General features: G+C 43.6%; 1 protein-coding gene and 1 pseudogene across 6 annotated transcripts in view; one reads left to right on the forward strand and one right to left on the reverse strand.

The window, feature by feature from the left end:
• Positions 1–13,827, reverse strand: part of TLN2 (talin 2) — a 401,618-nt gene that overhangs the window by 18,435 nt on the left and 369,356 nt on the right. For all 6 annotated transcript variants that reach the window (XM_036440039.2, XM_036440034.2, XM_036439998.2 and 3 more), the window contains 2 exons: positions 2,042–2,147; positions 1,047–1,171 (listed from right to left, as the gene is read on the reverse strand). In XM_036440039.2, the coding sequence (XP_036295932.1) occupies positions 1,047–1,171; positions 2,042–2,147 (231 nt within the window). The remainder of the gene's footprint in view (positions 1–1,046; positions 1,172–2,041; positions 2,148–13,827) is intronic.
• LOC118730630 lies at positions 12,217–13,557 on the forward strand (annotated as a pseudogene).

Consider the following 13,827-nt stretch of genomic DNA (forward strand, 5'->3'; position numbering starts at 1 on the left):
AGTCACTATTAGGAGATCAGGTCTAAGAATTCCATGGTTTTAAGAATGTTCCCCAGCTTAGCAGAGTCACTCTATGCTCATGTGTATTTTATACACAGGCACTGCTTTTGAGCGATTTGGTGTATTCCCGTGCCCAGACTCCATCTTTTGCTCTTACAAAAAATGTAGAATTTTAGGCATAACTAAATTGAGGGACCCAACTTTTTTTTGAGGGGAAGAATTAGATTTTATTCCTGAATGTATTTGGGTCCTTGGAAGGCAGTTGAGGTTACAGGTACCAGAAAGAACTTGTTGAATAGAAAAAAAAGAAAACAAAACAAACAAACAAACAAAAAAACCCTCCTCTGGTTCTACTATCTTCTCAGTGAAGACAGCCATGGAGGGTGGGGGCTGGTGGGAGGTTACAGCTTCTTAACAGGGTTGGGCTCTGTCCCCGGACAGCACTAGCTCACCATCCTTTCTACTTAATAACTGTCTTTCCTACCGACCAAATTTAAAGCCTTTCTTTCCTTTAATCGCTGTCTCTCTTAACATAAACCAATAACCTTAAATTCTAAACATTTATCTAGACAACAAATATAGCTGGAGAAAGCACACCATCCAATCACAGTCCCCAACATATACTGAAAAAGGCGATTATTGGGTGCACCAATTCACATGGCCCCTTTTTAATTTTAAGAAAAGGAGAGACTCAGTGTGAAAGGCACGGCGACCAGAAAATTGGAGGGTGACAATCTCACACTCAGTAATAAGAATCCAACACCTGCTTTATATAATATATAAAGGAACTAAATCAAGATTGTAAGTGCCCGATTCCTCTTCTGGATACCCAAAGGTATTTTTCTGGCTAGTTACCCTGAAAGACACACGCACTGGGTTTTTCTGGGCCCTGTTAAAAGACGCTGGGCAGGCAGAGCAGGTATGTAGCCTGCTAGGCTAACCACTCGGAACAAGACAAGCTCCCTGCAGCACTCCCAGCTTCACGGCACAGCTGTCCACCTGGAGACCTACTGGCATCAGACAAGCAGCCACACATGGACACTCACTTTTGGCTTTGCTCTCGGCTTCAGTTGCTCTAACTTCTTAGCAGCAGCCTCAATGGATGCTGCAGCCCCCAGTAATTCTGTTTCTGCAATCACCGTTGGGTCTTCTGGATCCACCCACTCTGTTCCTAAAATCAGTCCAAAGAGGGTCATTCATGGTAGCTGCAGACCTCAGGGCAGTGGCTAAATTACAAACAACATCTGGATTTTCATGTAGAGAAGTTCCCGGAGCCTACCGGGTACACTGTCCTACGAGTTCTCAGAGATCAGCTAGGTACAGAGGGATGCCTGCCCGACCCTGCTTTTCTCACCAAGCTGCGGGTACAACCCGTCCACAGGGGCAGTCTCATTAATGACCATTTCAAAATCAAGATCTCATGGACACGGCCAGCATGAACATAACTCTGACTTCTAACTTAGGGCCATGACTGTACGCAGGCACCCTCAGGAGACTTGAGACTATGCTGAGCACAGAGATTTACTCTGCTCTCCTCCTGGGCACTGGGATGAATGGCCCCTCACCTCAAATCAAACAAAGGGAAACTGGAGAGAGAACCTTTCCCCGGTGAGTTGATTGCTTCTATGGAACCGTGAAGGGGTGTGCCAACAAAGTACCCAAACTGCACTGCTTTCTAAATGAAGGGTATTATTTAAATAAGAATTAATATTCTGAAGAATGAAAATAAGTGGCCAGACCCCTGCCCCTCCTTTTTTTTAATGGAGTCTTTAGGGCGTGGCCAGACCCTTAAAAGAGAAGTGGGCAGTTCTAGATGGATATGCCATTGAAGTAGAAGTCCTTAATGTAAAGACTGGAGAAAAGATTGGCTTCAGGAGGATATTACTTTTTAGATCTAACTCTGATTTTTTAAGGAAAAGTACTTCCCCATAGTCCTTCTGGCTGCATAGGCCTGTGCGGCTGTGTTTTCTCTGCTCAGCTGGCTGTGCTAGCTCTGCCATGGAGTGGTGCCCCAGAGAGGACATGAGAGGCTGCCACCTACCTTTCATGGCTTCGGCTGCCTGGATGAGCTCGGTCACGGCACCAGCGACACGCTTGGAGAGAGCAGCCAGCTGGTGCTTGAGCTCCGGGGTCGGTTTCTGAAGAACCTGTGGGTGAAGAACAAGCCAAGTGCATGAGGAGGACGGCAGCCACTGTGACAGGAAGCACCCTCACTGGTGGGCACAGCTGGGCATCCTGGCTTTAGGCTGTTACTTTGCCACCGAGTGACTTCAGAATCTTGGGGAAAATGGAAAGTTGGGAGCCAGGGGTTTCTCTAAAGTCCCTTCTGATATACTTCCTTAGGATTATATGGGAGACAAAAATCCTTAGTTGGCTTTTATCAATACCGTCATTGTCTTACATCTGTACTTTTATTTGTACATGAGATAAATACATGCACCTGAAAATGACCCAGTACTACCTAAGCACACTCTGAGCGAACACGAACGCCGGAGGCTATGGGTCAGCTGGGACTTGTGACAAAACAGCCAATGTGGCACCAGAAAGAGAAGTGGGTGACTCAGGTGGGATCTTGGGGACGAAATCGCCAAGAGAGCCACAGCAACCAGCTGATCAGGAGTTTTTCCCCCCAGCGTTTTCACTGCAAGCCTCGCTGGGAAGTCACCAAGACTTTCTCTCTTCTGCACTAGTTCACAGGTTTCAAAAATGTTTTGTTTTTTTGTGTTGTCTCTCCCTTCCCGCCGCCCCCCTTTCCCCACGGTGTTATGAAAAGATATTGAAACTCCAACCCCAATCCAACTTAAAAGGCATCCCAGCTGAATTCTTCCCTAACTCCTTCAAGGTGAGACCTGGGAAACGGGAGGAGAGCTCCTCACCGACCTCCACCGGGATTTACTTTCTGACTCACATCACCTTGTTCCTTCCTAATTTCAAAATTCCTCTTCTAACATTCTTTTCTGCGTCTCTTCCCGCGTGCAGTGGTAATTTTCAGGTTCAGAAATGTTTAGACATGCTGGCGAACAGCACAACTGCTGTCTCTCCAATTCGGAGCCTCTGAGCAGGGGACGAAGTGTGGGCGTGGGGATTGGATAGGCCGGGTGTTTGAACCTGGCTTTGTCTGCTACTGGTTTGCTACACTGGGTAGATTACAGATAAGAACACATTTTCCTATCTGTAACACTGAGGCAATGCTGCCCTTCAGGGCTGCTGTCAAGTTCAAATGTAGTAACACATGGGCATGTACCTTGCACAATGAGACCCCACAGGAGTTCACTGATTGTTAGTTTCCTTCTTGGGGTCCCATTCCCTCTTTCACCCCGCCAGGTATCATACTCATTCTCAGGAGTCTGGACAAAATGCCGTTTGGACCCTGGCCAACCCCTTTCACACCATAAGAGAAACATGATAACAATCTGGTGCTGGGGGAGTTAATGGGATTGTATTTTGACCTCAAACATAGCAGCACCTAGAAGACATTGCTTACCTATACAACCTGATTTGTCAAAGATTTAGAACAACACCTCACATGCCTCTATGCCCACCCTCCTTCCTCTTATAATCTTTTAAATTTTATATTTGCTACTGTTATCCTCATTCTCTCACCTTAGGGTTGACACATATCACTATGAAGAAATTAAGAACTCAGTACAGACTTGTGAAGAAATGAACAGATAAAGGAGGAGTGAAAAAGACACCCACACACTGTTGGAATAATTCCCAATATGGTGGCTTCCTAGACCAGGTCTGAAAAAAGCACTAGAACCCTGGGGAGAAGGTTAAATGCCTTTTGCTTTCTAACACAGCCAGAGTCAATGTGCCTATGCAACCCTGGCCCAATTGCTTATCCTCTCTCTACACTTTATTTACCAATTAAGTGATCATAACAGTTCTGTCATTAGAGAGTTGTGATAAGTCTATATAGAGATATATAATTTAATATATAATTTAGAACAAAAGATTCACATGGGATGAGAGTGAAGGGATGGCAAGACATTTTCATGCAAAGGGGAATGAAAAAAAGCTGGGGTAGCAATATTTATATCTGACAAAATAGACTTCAAAATGAAGGCCATCACAAGAGACAATAAAGGTCACTACGTAATACTAAAGGGATAGATTCAACCAGAGGATATAACCTGGTAAACATATATGCACCAGGTTATAAATGTAAAAAAAACTTCTAGAAGACTTTAAGGAAGAGATCGACAGCAATACAGTAATGGTATTTAATATCACACTGCCTTCATTGGATAGATCTTTCAGACAAAAAACAACAAGGAAACAGTGAAACTAAATGCCTATAAAAATATATCTAAGATCAGATGTATTTAATTGACTCTTATGCAACATTTCACCCCAAAGCTGCAGAATATACATTCTTCTCAAGTGCACATGGGTCATTTTCAAAGACAGACCACAAGTTAGGACACAAAACAAGTCTTCACAAGTTCAAGAAGACTAAAATCATTCTTGGATCACAGTGGCATGAAATTAGAAATCAACTACAGTAAAAACACTCAAAAACATTCAAACACATTGAGGCAAAATAGCATGTTATTAAACAATGGGTGGGTTACCAACAAGAACAAGAAAGAAATCAAAAGCTTCTTAAAAAAAAAATGAAAATGAACAGATAACAACCAAAAATCTATGAGATACTGTGAAAGCAATCTTGAGAGGAAAATTCATAGCACTACAGGTCTACCTCAAAAAGCAAGAAAATTAATAAAATAAATTATCTAATCCTATAACTTAAAAAAGTAGAAAGAGAACTACAAGAAAAGCCCTGAGTAAGTAGAAGGAAGGAAATAATAAAGATAAGAACAGAAATGACAGAGATTAAAAATAGATATATTAAAAAATCAATGAAACCAAGAGCTGATTCTTTGAAAATATAAATAAGATCAATGAACCTTTAGCTGGACTCATCAAAAAACAAACAAAAAGGATCCAAGTAAACAGAATCAGAAATTTTTTGTCTTGTCCAGTGTGTGCCTATAAAAGAGCCTTTAGTTATAAACAAAGGCTACTTGGTTTGGAGCTCCCTTCTATTTGGGAGCAGCGAGGAGGGATGCTGCTCCATTCATGAACTGTTCAATAAAGTTGATTAGATTTTCAAATTTACTTGATTGAATTTTTGTTCTTTAACAATAGAGAATGTTCTTAGCAGCTTTATTTGTAATAATTGAAACCTAGATATAACCTAAATGTCAATCAACATGTCTATAAATTAGGGCACATCCATATGATGGAATAATATCTATACTAATAAATAAAAAGGTAAGATGGAAATTGACTGTACCTTTGTGATGCCCACCAGCCAATCAGGAGTGAGTATACAAATTAACCCAACAAAGATGGTAGATTAATTTGCATACTCAGGCCCCGCCCCTGGCTACTCAGGGCCTCTGGGCAGCATGGGAAGGTGGAAAGGCTCTGGGCCTGAGTGGAAAGGCGGCTCTGGCCGGAATGAAGGTGGTGCCGGCAGCCAGGGTAAGGAAGGGCCATTATTGCACGAATCTTCGTGCATTGGGCCTCCAGTTTATCAATAAAAGGCAACAATTTATTGATACACACACAATATGGATGGAAAGAAAAATACTGATGCTGAGTGAAAGAGGCCAAAGAGGAGCACATGCTATATGATTCTATTTATCAAAAAGTCTACAAAATGCAAACAAATTTATAATAACAAAAGCAGATCAGTAGTCGCCTGGAAATTTTGAGTAGTAATGGATCTATTAATTATTTTGATTGTTTTAGTGCTGTCACAGATGTATTTACATGCTGATACTAAAATTGTACACTTTAAACATGTTCATTGCATATTAGTTATGCCTCAATAAAGCTGGAAAAAATTAAGGGTGTGGTGGGGAGATTGAATTCTGTCTTTAAAAGAGCCTTGATGGAGAAACAGAACCACTTCTGTGTACACCATGCCTGTCTAAGTAGCAGTCATATGAAAAAGTACCCTACTGAGATACGGCAGAAGGAAAGGAGTTCTATTTTTATTCTTCCATTAAATCAATATGATTTCTAATAGCAGGCAACGGACAGAACCAAATTAAAGCTCTGCTACTGGAAGCAAGGGTAATTTTATCCTTGTCAAGAATCTCATATTGTGGATTTGCAGCAATATTGAACCATGATTGCTGCAGAGGCCAAGTGGCTGCCTATAAACTCGCAGCACAAACTTTATATGTGACACTGCTCAAATGGGCATGCCTGCTGCTTCATAAAGCAGCTCCAAGAGCAGCGAGGAGATAGTGCTGCCCAGATCAGACCTTATTATTGTTGATTGCTAATAGGATTCTCTAAAGAAAAAGGATTCCCAAAGTGGGGGTTTTCAATTTGGAGCCTCAATTCCAAAAGGATCCAGCTGGGTGTTTGGGTCTGAGAACCCTTTCAACAGCTTAAAGGCCCGTGTGTGTGTGTGTGTGTGTGTGTGTGTGTGTGTGTGTGTGTGTTTCTTTGATAAGGGTAGGGGAGGCAGAAAATGTGTTTTCAGTACAAGGAGGCCTAAGATCTACAAAAGGTGAAAAAGTTAAAATCATGAAAGTTACTTGCACCTTGATATTCATGGGGGAGCGGATAGAGAGAGGAGAATGGGATTGATAAGGGCTATACAATTCATTATTATTTATAGATTTCTTTGGAAAATAAAATTCTGAACCAAATGAAACAAACATTGACAAAATGAGTTAATTACTGATGGTGGGCACATGGCTGTTGATCTGACTTTCTGCATTTTAAAAAAATATATTTTATTGATATTTTACAGAGAGGAAGGGAGAGAAATAGAGAGCTGGAATGTCGATGGGAGAGAAACATCGACCAGCTGCCTCTTGCACACCCCCTACCAGGGATGTGCCCGCAACCAATGAACATGCCCTGGACCGGAATCGAACCTGGGACCTTTCAGTCCGCAGACTGATGCTCTACCACTGAGCCAAACTGGTTTCAGCATGACTTTCTGCATTTTTAAAAACATTTCTATAGAAAAACTTAAATATACAAACCAGGCAAAGTCAGGAATCCTTCACGCCAGGATATATGAACTGAACAAGGCTAAAGCAGTATAATGTTTATATGACTGACATATTTTTGTGACCAGATTTAGGAAAGGCAGCCCACTAAGAAAGATCCCGGAACCTCCTAGTAGCACATGAAAAGTGACATCAATTTATTTCTGTAAATTGCTGGATACTTTCCTCAAACCTTAATTTCTACTTTCCTTTTTCCCCCTTTTGTGAAAATTAGACAACTACCTGTTCTTTCTTCAGCTTCAGGAACCTTAGTGATGCTCTTTGATCAATTAAAACAGAATTCGAATTTTCAAGTGACCGGTGAGGGCTGTCAGAGTTCTGATGTAGGTAGACTATCTTCTCAGAATGGCGATTCTGTGATCATCTCATTATATGTGGTCTCTCCATACAGACGCGAACCAAGATGGCAGGATGGTGGTGTCTGTGTGTGTGTATGTAAATCTCTAGTTTTTAATTGCCTTTTTATTCACCACCCTTAAACAGCTAATATAATCTTAGTATTCTTTTCTTCTACCTTAAAGATAATTTCAACAGAAACCTGAATGTCTTCTTTATACTGGCAATTTGGCTTTCCTGTCCTGGTTCTGTCCCTCAAAGTTCCCTCAGAAATAGACACTGGTTCCCCTGCCTGTGCTTCTCCACTTTCCCCGTTTCCTGCCGGTCTCCATCAGCTCTGGCCCCCGCAGTGCTGTGGCTCGAGGGCCTCTCCGTAGGGAACAACCTCCCTGCTCTCAGCCTCATCTTTGCCTGTATTTCTTTGAAGTCTGCTTGGAGAAGGAGTTAGGGGCTAATGTGAAATGCGAACTCACTTTAAGCAGCAGCTCCAAGAAAACTACCAATATCCATGGTTTAGGTGACAGAACATTGTCATGGGGCCTCTTCAATTGTTGTTAGCAACCTGTATTTTCCTATGTTTGTGGTGATTCCCTGGAAATGGAGGCTGTTTTATTCCTATATTTTTATTAGAAAAATAACCCCAAAGAGTATGTCTAATCTTTTAAACAGACAAAAATAAATGCACGAGCAAATACGTGCACAATGACATTTTAATCATGTTTCCTTGGAAGTGTCATCAAGAGACAACAACATTCTTGCAAAAGATGAGATGATTTTTTTTGTATGTTTCATACAAGTTTTGATGTCCTTTAGCTTTTCTTCCTAGTAATGATTTCATTTTAGCACCAATTACCTTCACACCAAAAACTTCAACCCAGCCATGGAGAAACAGGAAATTTAAATTTCTATCATAATTATAGGTTGCAATGGCAATAATTGCATAGAAAGATGGAAAGAAACTTATGTGGCAGGTTTCTTAACAGACACATCCACCACCTAGGTTTGCAACAGAAGATTTTTAAGAATTCTGCTTCTCTGGAAGGAAGAATTCATAACAGAAAATGAATCTAATGAATATAATAATAGATCTGGTGGCCCAGGGTCATAGACACCAATAATTCTAAGTTCTTAAAAAAACTACCAGATCTTTATCTGCTTCTGTACATACTGGTAGGGCCTGGTGAAGCCCAAAAAATGGATGTAGGAAGCAAAGTGGCAACCCGAGGATGATATTCAAAGTCTTTGACCAGAAAGAACTTTCATAAGCCAGTCCTAAGTCTCCCTGCCCATGCTGGTTGGTCTGTTATTCAAACATGCGGACAAAAGAGAGCTGAGTCTGTGGCAGACATTAAAGCTGTTTGGAAGCCCTCTGCTGTGCGTTCCAGGTTCCAGATGATAAACAGGGTCACCCAACCTGCTCTAGCTGCCCTCCTTGCAAATGGCTTATCCATTGAGATTATGGATCCAAAAAAGGCAGAAAACGGGATGGGAGGACACAGGCCTCACTGAGCATTTTGAAAGGACCCCGGAGCAAAAAGGGAAATGAAAATCACGGAGCTATTAGCTTTACGGCTCCAACAGCTCTAAGGCCAGAGAACCAAAATAACACCTTGGCCTCTCGAATGGCACTCGTATAGGGGCCCATGACCAAACACTGGCCAAGAAATCCGTGTCTCAATTGTAACAAACTGGAACACTGGAAAAGAGATTGTCCTCAAAGGCCTTATGCAAACTTTTCAACATTAACTCAAATGCCCCCATATCAGCTCCCAAGGATTCCCCCAGATGGGCCCTCCCACAGTTAACGGGGCTCCATGGCATTTTCTGGTAAGCTAGTAACAATACAGCAGGTCCTCAAATAATGTCATTTTGTTTTAACTTTGATTAAAAAAAAAAAATCAATTCCCAGCCAAGGACTCTATCTGTGTGGAGTTTGCATGTTCTTCCTATGTCTGCGTGGGTTTCTCCGGGTGCTCCGGTTTCCTCCCACATCCCGGAGATGTGCAGGTTAGGTGAACTGTAGTATCTACACTGTCCCAGTCTGACTGGGGATGGGTGTGAGTGAACCTACAGTGGAAGGGAGTCTTGGCTGGGTTTGGTTCCCGCCTTGTACCGTGAGCTGCTGGGATAGGCTCTAGGCATCTGTGACCCTGAACTGGAATGAACAAGTTGGTAAAGAATTATCTGTTTTTATTAACCTTTCTTAAATGAATGTATAGCTCACATTTCTTTCAATGTTTAATATTAGAAGTGTTTTGGGTCTTTATTTAGAAATGTGATGATGTTTCTGCAATCAGAAATATACCGTAGGAACTCAACTCTTGTTTATATCACTTAGCCCAGTGGTTGACAAACTCATTATATATAGTCAACAGAGCCAAATAACAACAGTACAATGATTGAAATTTCTTTTGAGAGCCAAATTTTTTAAGCTTAAACTTCTTCTAACACCACTTCTTCAAAACAGACTTGCCCGGGCCTTGCTTTCTGGTGGAAGAGCCACACTCAAAGGGCCAAAGAGCCGCATGTGGCTCTCGAGCTACAGTTTGCCGACCATGAACTTAGCCTATGGTACAATTGGTTTCATTTTAAATCCTTTTGCTTAAAGTTGCTGTTTCCAAAATCCCGCTGACAATGTTAAGTGAGGACTTACTCTACTTTCCCAGACAGCCAAAGGGAAAGAAACTAAAATTACTCGAGCTATGCTTTCTCCTTTAAACTCCACCTTCACTGGACAACAAAATTCTCAGAGTAAAAAGGAAGTTTCCATAGTGGGGATATCTAAGAAAGTTTAGAGAGAATTTTACCTCGTTGAGAATAAATGACTGGGATCTTTCACTGAAAAACACCCTTTTTTGCTCTGTAACCCAGCGTCAATCAGTAGGGGGAGGCCTCCTTTCTACATTAAAAGGGCTAACGTGTTGTTTCCAATAGAAACCTCCCTTTAGAATTTCCTGACCAGCCGGAGCCTAGTCTTTTATTTTCCTTAGTGTCTCTTCTTGACATAGAAGAACAAGAATTCCAACAAAGGTCCCCTGAGTTAATCAAAGTGCCTGAAAATCTAAAGACTGCCTTTTTTTAAATGTTTTTATTGATTATTTTAAAGAAAGAGGAATGGAGATGGATAGAGAGATAGAAACATTGATGAGAGAGAAACATCGTCAATTGGCTGGCTCCTGCACACCTCCCACAGGGGATCAAGCCCACAACCTAGGCATGTGCCCTGACCCAGAATTGAACTGATGACCTCTTGGTTCCTGGATCAATGCTCAACCACTGAGCTACATCAACTGGGCTCAGGACTACCTTTAAAATTGACATGGGAAGAATAATGAGTGCAGAACCTATAGAGACTCAGGTAGACGTAACTAGACCTCTTCCTAAATTATCTCAGTATCCATACAAGGCCTCACACCCATAGAAGACCTAACTGCCGGGTGCTAGCTGTTCTCTATGCTGAGAACAGGATGGCGATTTGCCCAGGATTTGGGGGACCTGAGAGCTTTTAATAACATACCGATTCCTAGGTTCCCAGTTCTAACCCAGAACATCGTTGTCGTCAAGTTCCCCCAGACTCAGCGGCTCACTGCTGCAGACCCCTGTTCTGCCCTCTTCGGCATTCCTGAGGACCCACAGTCAACATCCACTTGCCTTTACACAGAGTAAGTGACCATGTACCTGAGCAGTCATGCCTCAAGGGCACAGAGGGCCCTCTTAGTTCTCCTAAGTATGTCACTGAGATTTAAACACCCTCCAGGTCCCCAGGGAAGGCGGCCTTTTCACAACGTGTAGATAACCTCTCGCTGAGCTCAGCTACCAAAGAGGTGTCCATGGAAGATTCCATTTATTTGCTGCAACAGTTCACTGAAAAGGACACAAAGTCTCTGCGGAAGCATTTCAACGATCTTTAGACAGCGTTCATTACCCAGGTCGTGATCTCCGTGCTGAAGGAACGCAGCTGTCTCCAAAAGGCATTAAGCTAAGCCAGGGATTTCCTGGGCCCACAACTAAGCAACAGCTTCGTGGGTTTCCAGGCTCGACTCGTTACTGCCAATGCCCTCACAGTGGCAAGGAAGCCGTTAGAAAGATGTGTTTTCCCCTTAGGGTGTACCTTCCACAATTCCCATTGATCACGTCCTTGGGCAAATCCTGTGAGCCTCGATGGAAAGATTTGCAAGGTTCTCAGAATTATCACTGTCTTCATCCCCCTTGGTCGCCAGGCAAGGTAGAAAGAATAAATGGGACCCTCAAATTTAAAAATCTCTAAATTTGCTGAAACTCCTAGACTCCCCTAGCCTACCGTATTGCCTTGGGTCTTGATGAGTGTTCACAGTATCTCCTTTGGGAACCATAATCTCACCCCACACAAGATAGTCACCAGCAGACCAATGCCTATTGGCTTTCAATCTTCTGTTGATCCCTGGCTGTCTCATGCTAGTAGGACCAGCTGCCGTTAAGCTGCTAATGCTCCAGCTTATCATCAATAGGTTAAAGATGCCAACCCAGATCCCATTTTAAAGGATCCTGTGGGTCACAGCCTAGAGCCTGGTGACTGGGAATTCTAGACACATCATCAGAGGAGCGCTCAAGCCCCACTGAAGGGACCTTACCAAGTACATACTCCCGCCCACTGATGCTGCTGAGCAGTAGAAGGCTCCACCTGACATTGCACAGACACTGCACACCTACAACTCACTTTGACGAGGAAGAGAAACAGCTGATATCAGTGCAGATTGCTTCCACCCAAGGCACGGGATCAAGGCTGCACATTGTAACCAAACATGAAACCCTTTCTTTTTGTCTCCTTCCTTCGCTCCAGCCTTGGCCTGAAAAGATGATGCCACCCATCATCCCCATCTCCCAGACCATTGCTATGGTGGGGGGTTACTTGTCAGACTTGGGACTTGTTGCTAAAGCTCCAATCTGACCATGAGCAGTGCACAGTGGAGGAGGGCAGTGCCAGGCAGGACTCTGTCCTCAGTGGTTATCATTCTCCTCAATGGCTGGTGCATAACAGGCCATGCCTCTTAGGTTATACAATTGATCACAAATCTGCACAGACACAGTCCTGGGTCAAACCCCCGAGTTTACACTGACGAGTTAGAAAGGACCTACCATGACTCAGAACTCACTTGCTTTGGCAGGTCCCTAGTTGGAAATAAATAAAAATAAGGCTATACCCAGGATCCACTCCTTCGCTCTGAAAACACTGCAGAATCCACTGTTAAAGCAACAGCTGCCCAAGAAAAATCCTTTCAGTCTTTGTCCCAAGTTGCTCTTCACAACAGAAGAGCCCAGGGTTATCCATTAGCTGAGCAAGGAGGTGCCTGTGCTGTGGCCAGCATGCACCTGGATGAACGCTTCTAGCGAAACTGCAACTCAGTTATGTAAGACCACGGAGCAAGCCACGTGGCTTAGAAAGGCGACACCCTCAACAAGGTACTTTGAATTTCACTATTTGGTTTTGACTGGTTTGGGTTTTGGGGACTATGGTTCCAAAGTACATTCCAAATACTAGAAATTACCTTTTTTATCATCATAGCGTCTCTGGCACACTGTGTTCTCTCAAAAGCTCTTAAACACATGTTTGCAGCCACTATCCACCAAGCAAATGATCTACTTAAGATTGAATTGTCAGGGAGGGAACCAAGAAGAACAGTCTAAAGAGAGTGGACCTGGTTTTTCCCAGCTGCCGGTAAGGCGCTCGGTTCTTCCGAGGAAGCTAAGACCACGGTGTGGAGGTGAGGCCCTCACTTTACCCAACGACTAGCACCGCTCCCGGCAGCGCTACCTCAGCCCTCGCCCTCACCACGGCTCTGCCTCGGAGCTCGCCTGCATCTGCTCGGCCCTCATCCTGCACGACGATGAAGTGAGGTGACGGAGGATAAGATCAATGCCCTCAGTAAAGCAGCTGGTGTACATGGGGAGCATTTCTGGCCAGGCTTGTTTGCAAAGGCTCTGGCCAGTGTCAACACTGGGTGTCTCACCTGCAATGCAGGGGCTGGTGGACCTGCCCCGGCAGCTGGTGCTGTGCCAGCCGGAGGTCCTGCCCCCTCCACCGCTGCTGCCCCAGCCGAGGAGAAGAAAGTGGAGGCAAAGAAAGAAGAATCTGAGGAGTCTGATGAAGACGTGGGCTTTGGTCTTTTTGACTAAACCTCTTTTGTAACACTTTCAACAAAAGCTGACCTCTGGGGCAGGAAGGAGGAGGTCAATGGGGGGTGAACCTAAAGATGTGACTTGTGAATGCCATAGGGATTAAGCAACATCATCATGACCTGTGACTATCACACCTGTGGCTATCACTCCGGGACTCTGAAAGCCGCCAGGACTGCAGAGCTGGAGCTGAGTGTGGTGCTCCTGCCTTCCATTTGATCACATCTCCAAGTCAAGCTGAGAATCTGGTCATAAGGGAGGGACTGTGACAGAGAAAACCCCAAACATGCCC

Source organism: Pipistrellus kuhlii, unplaced genomic scaffold (genome assembly GCF_014108245.1).
Source record: "Pipistrellus kuhlii isolate mPipKuh1 unplaced genomic scaffold, mPipKuh1.p scaffold_m20_p_1, whole genome shotgun sequence".
NCBI lineage: Eukaryota > Metazoa > Chordata > Mammalia > Chiroptera > Vespertilionidae > Pipistrellus > Pipistrellus kuhlii.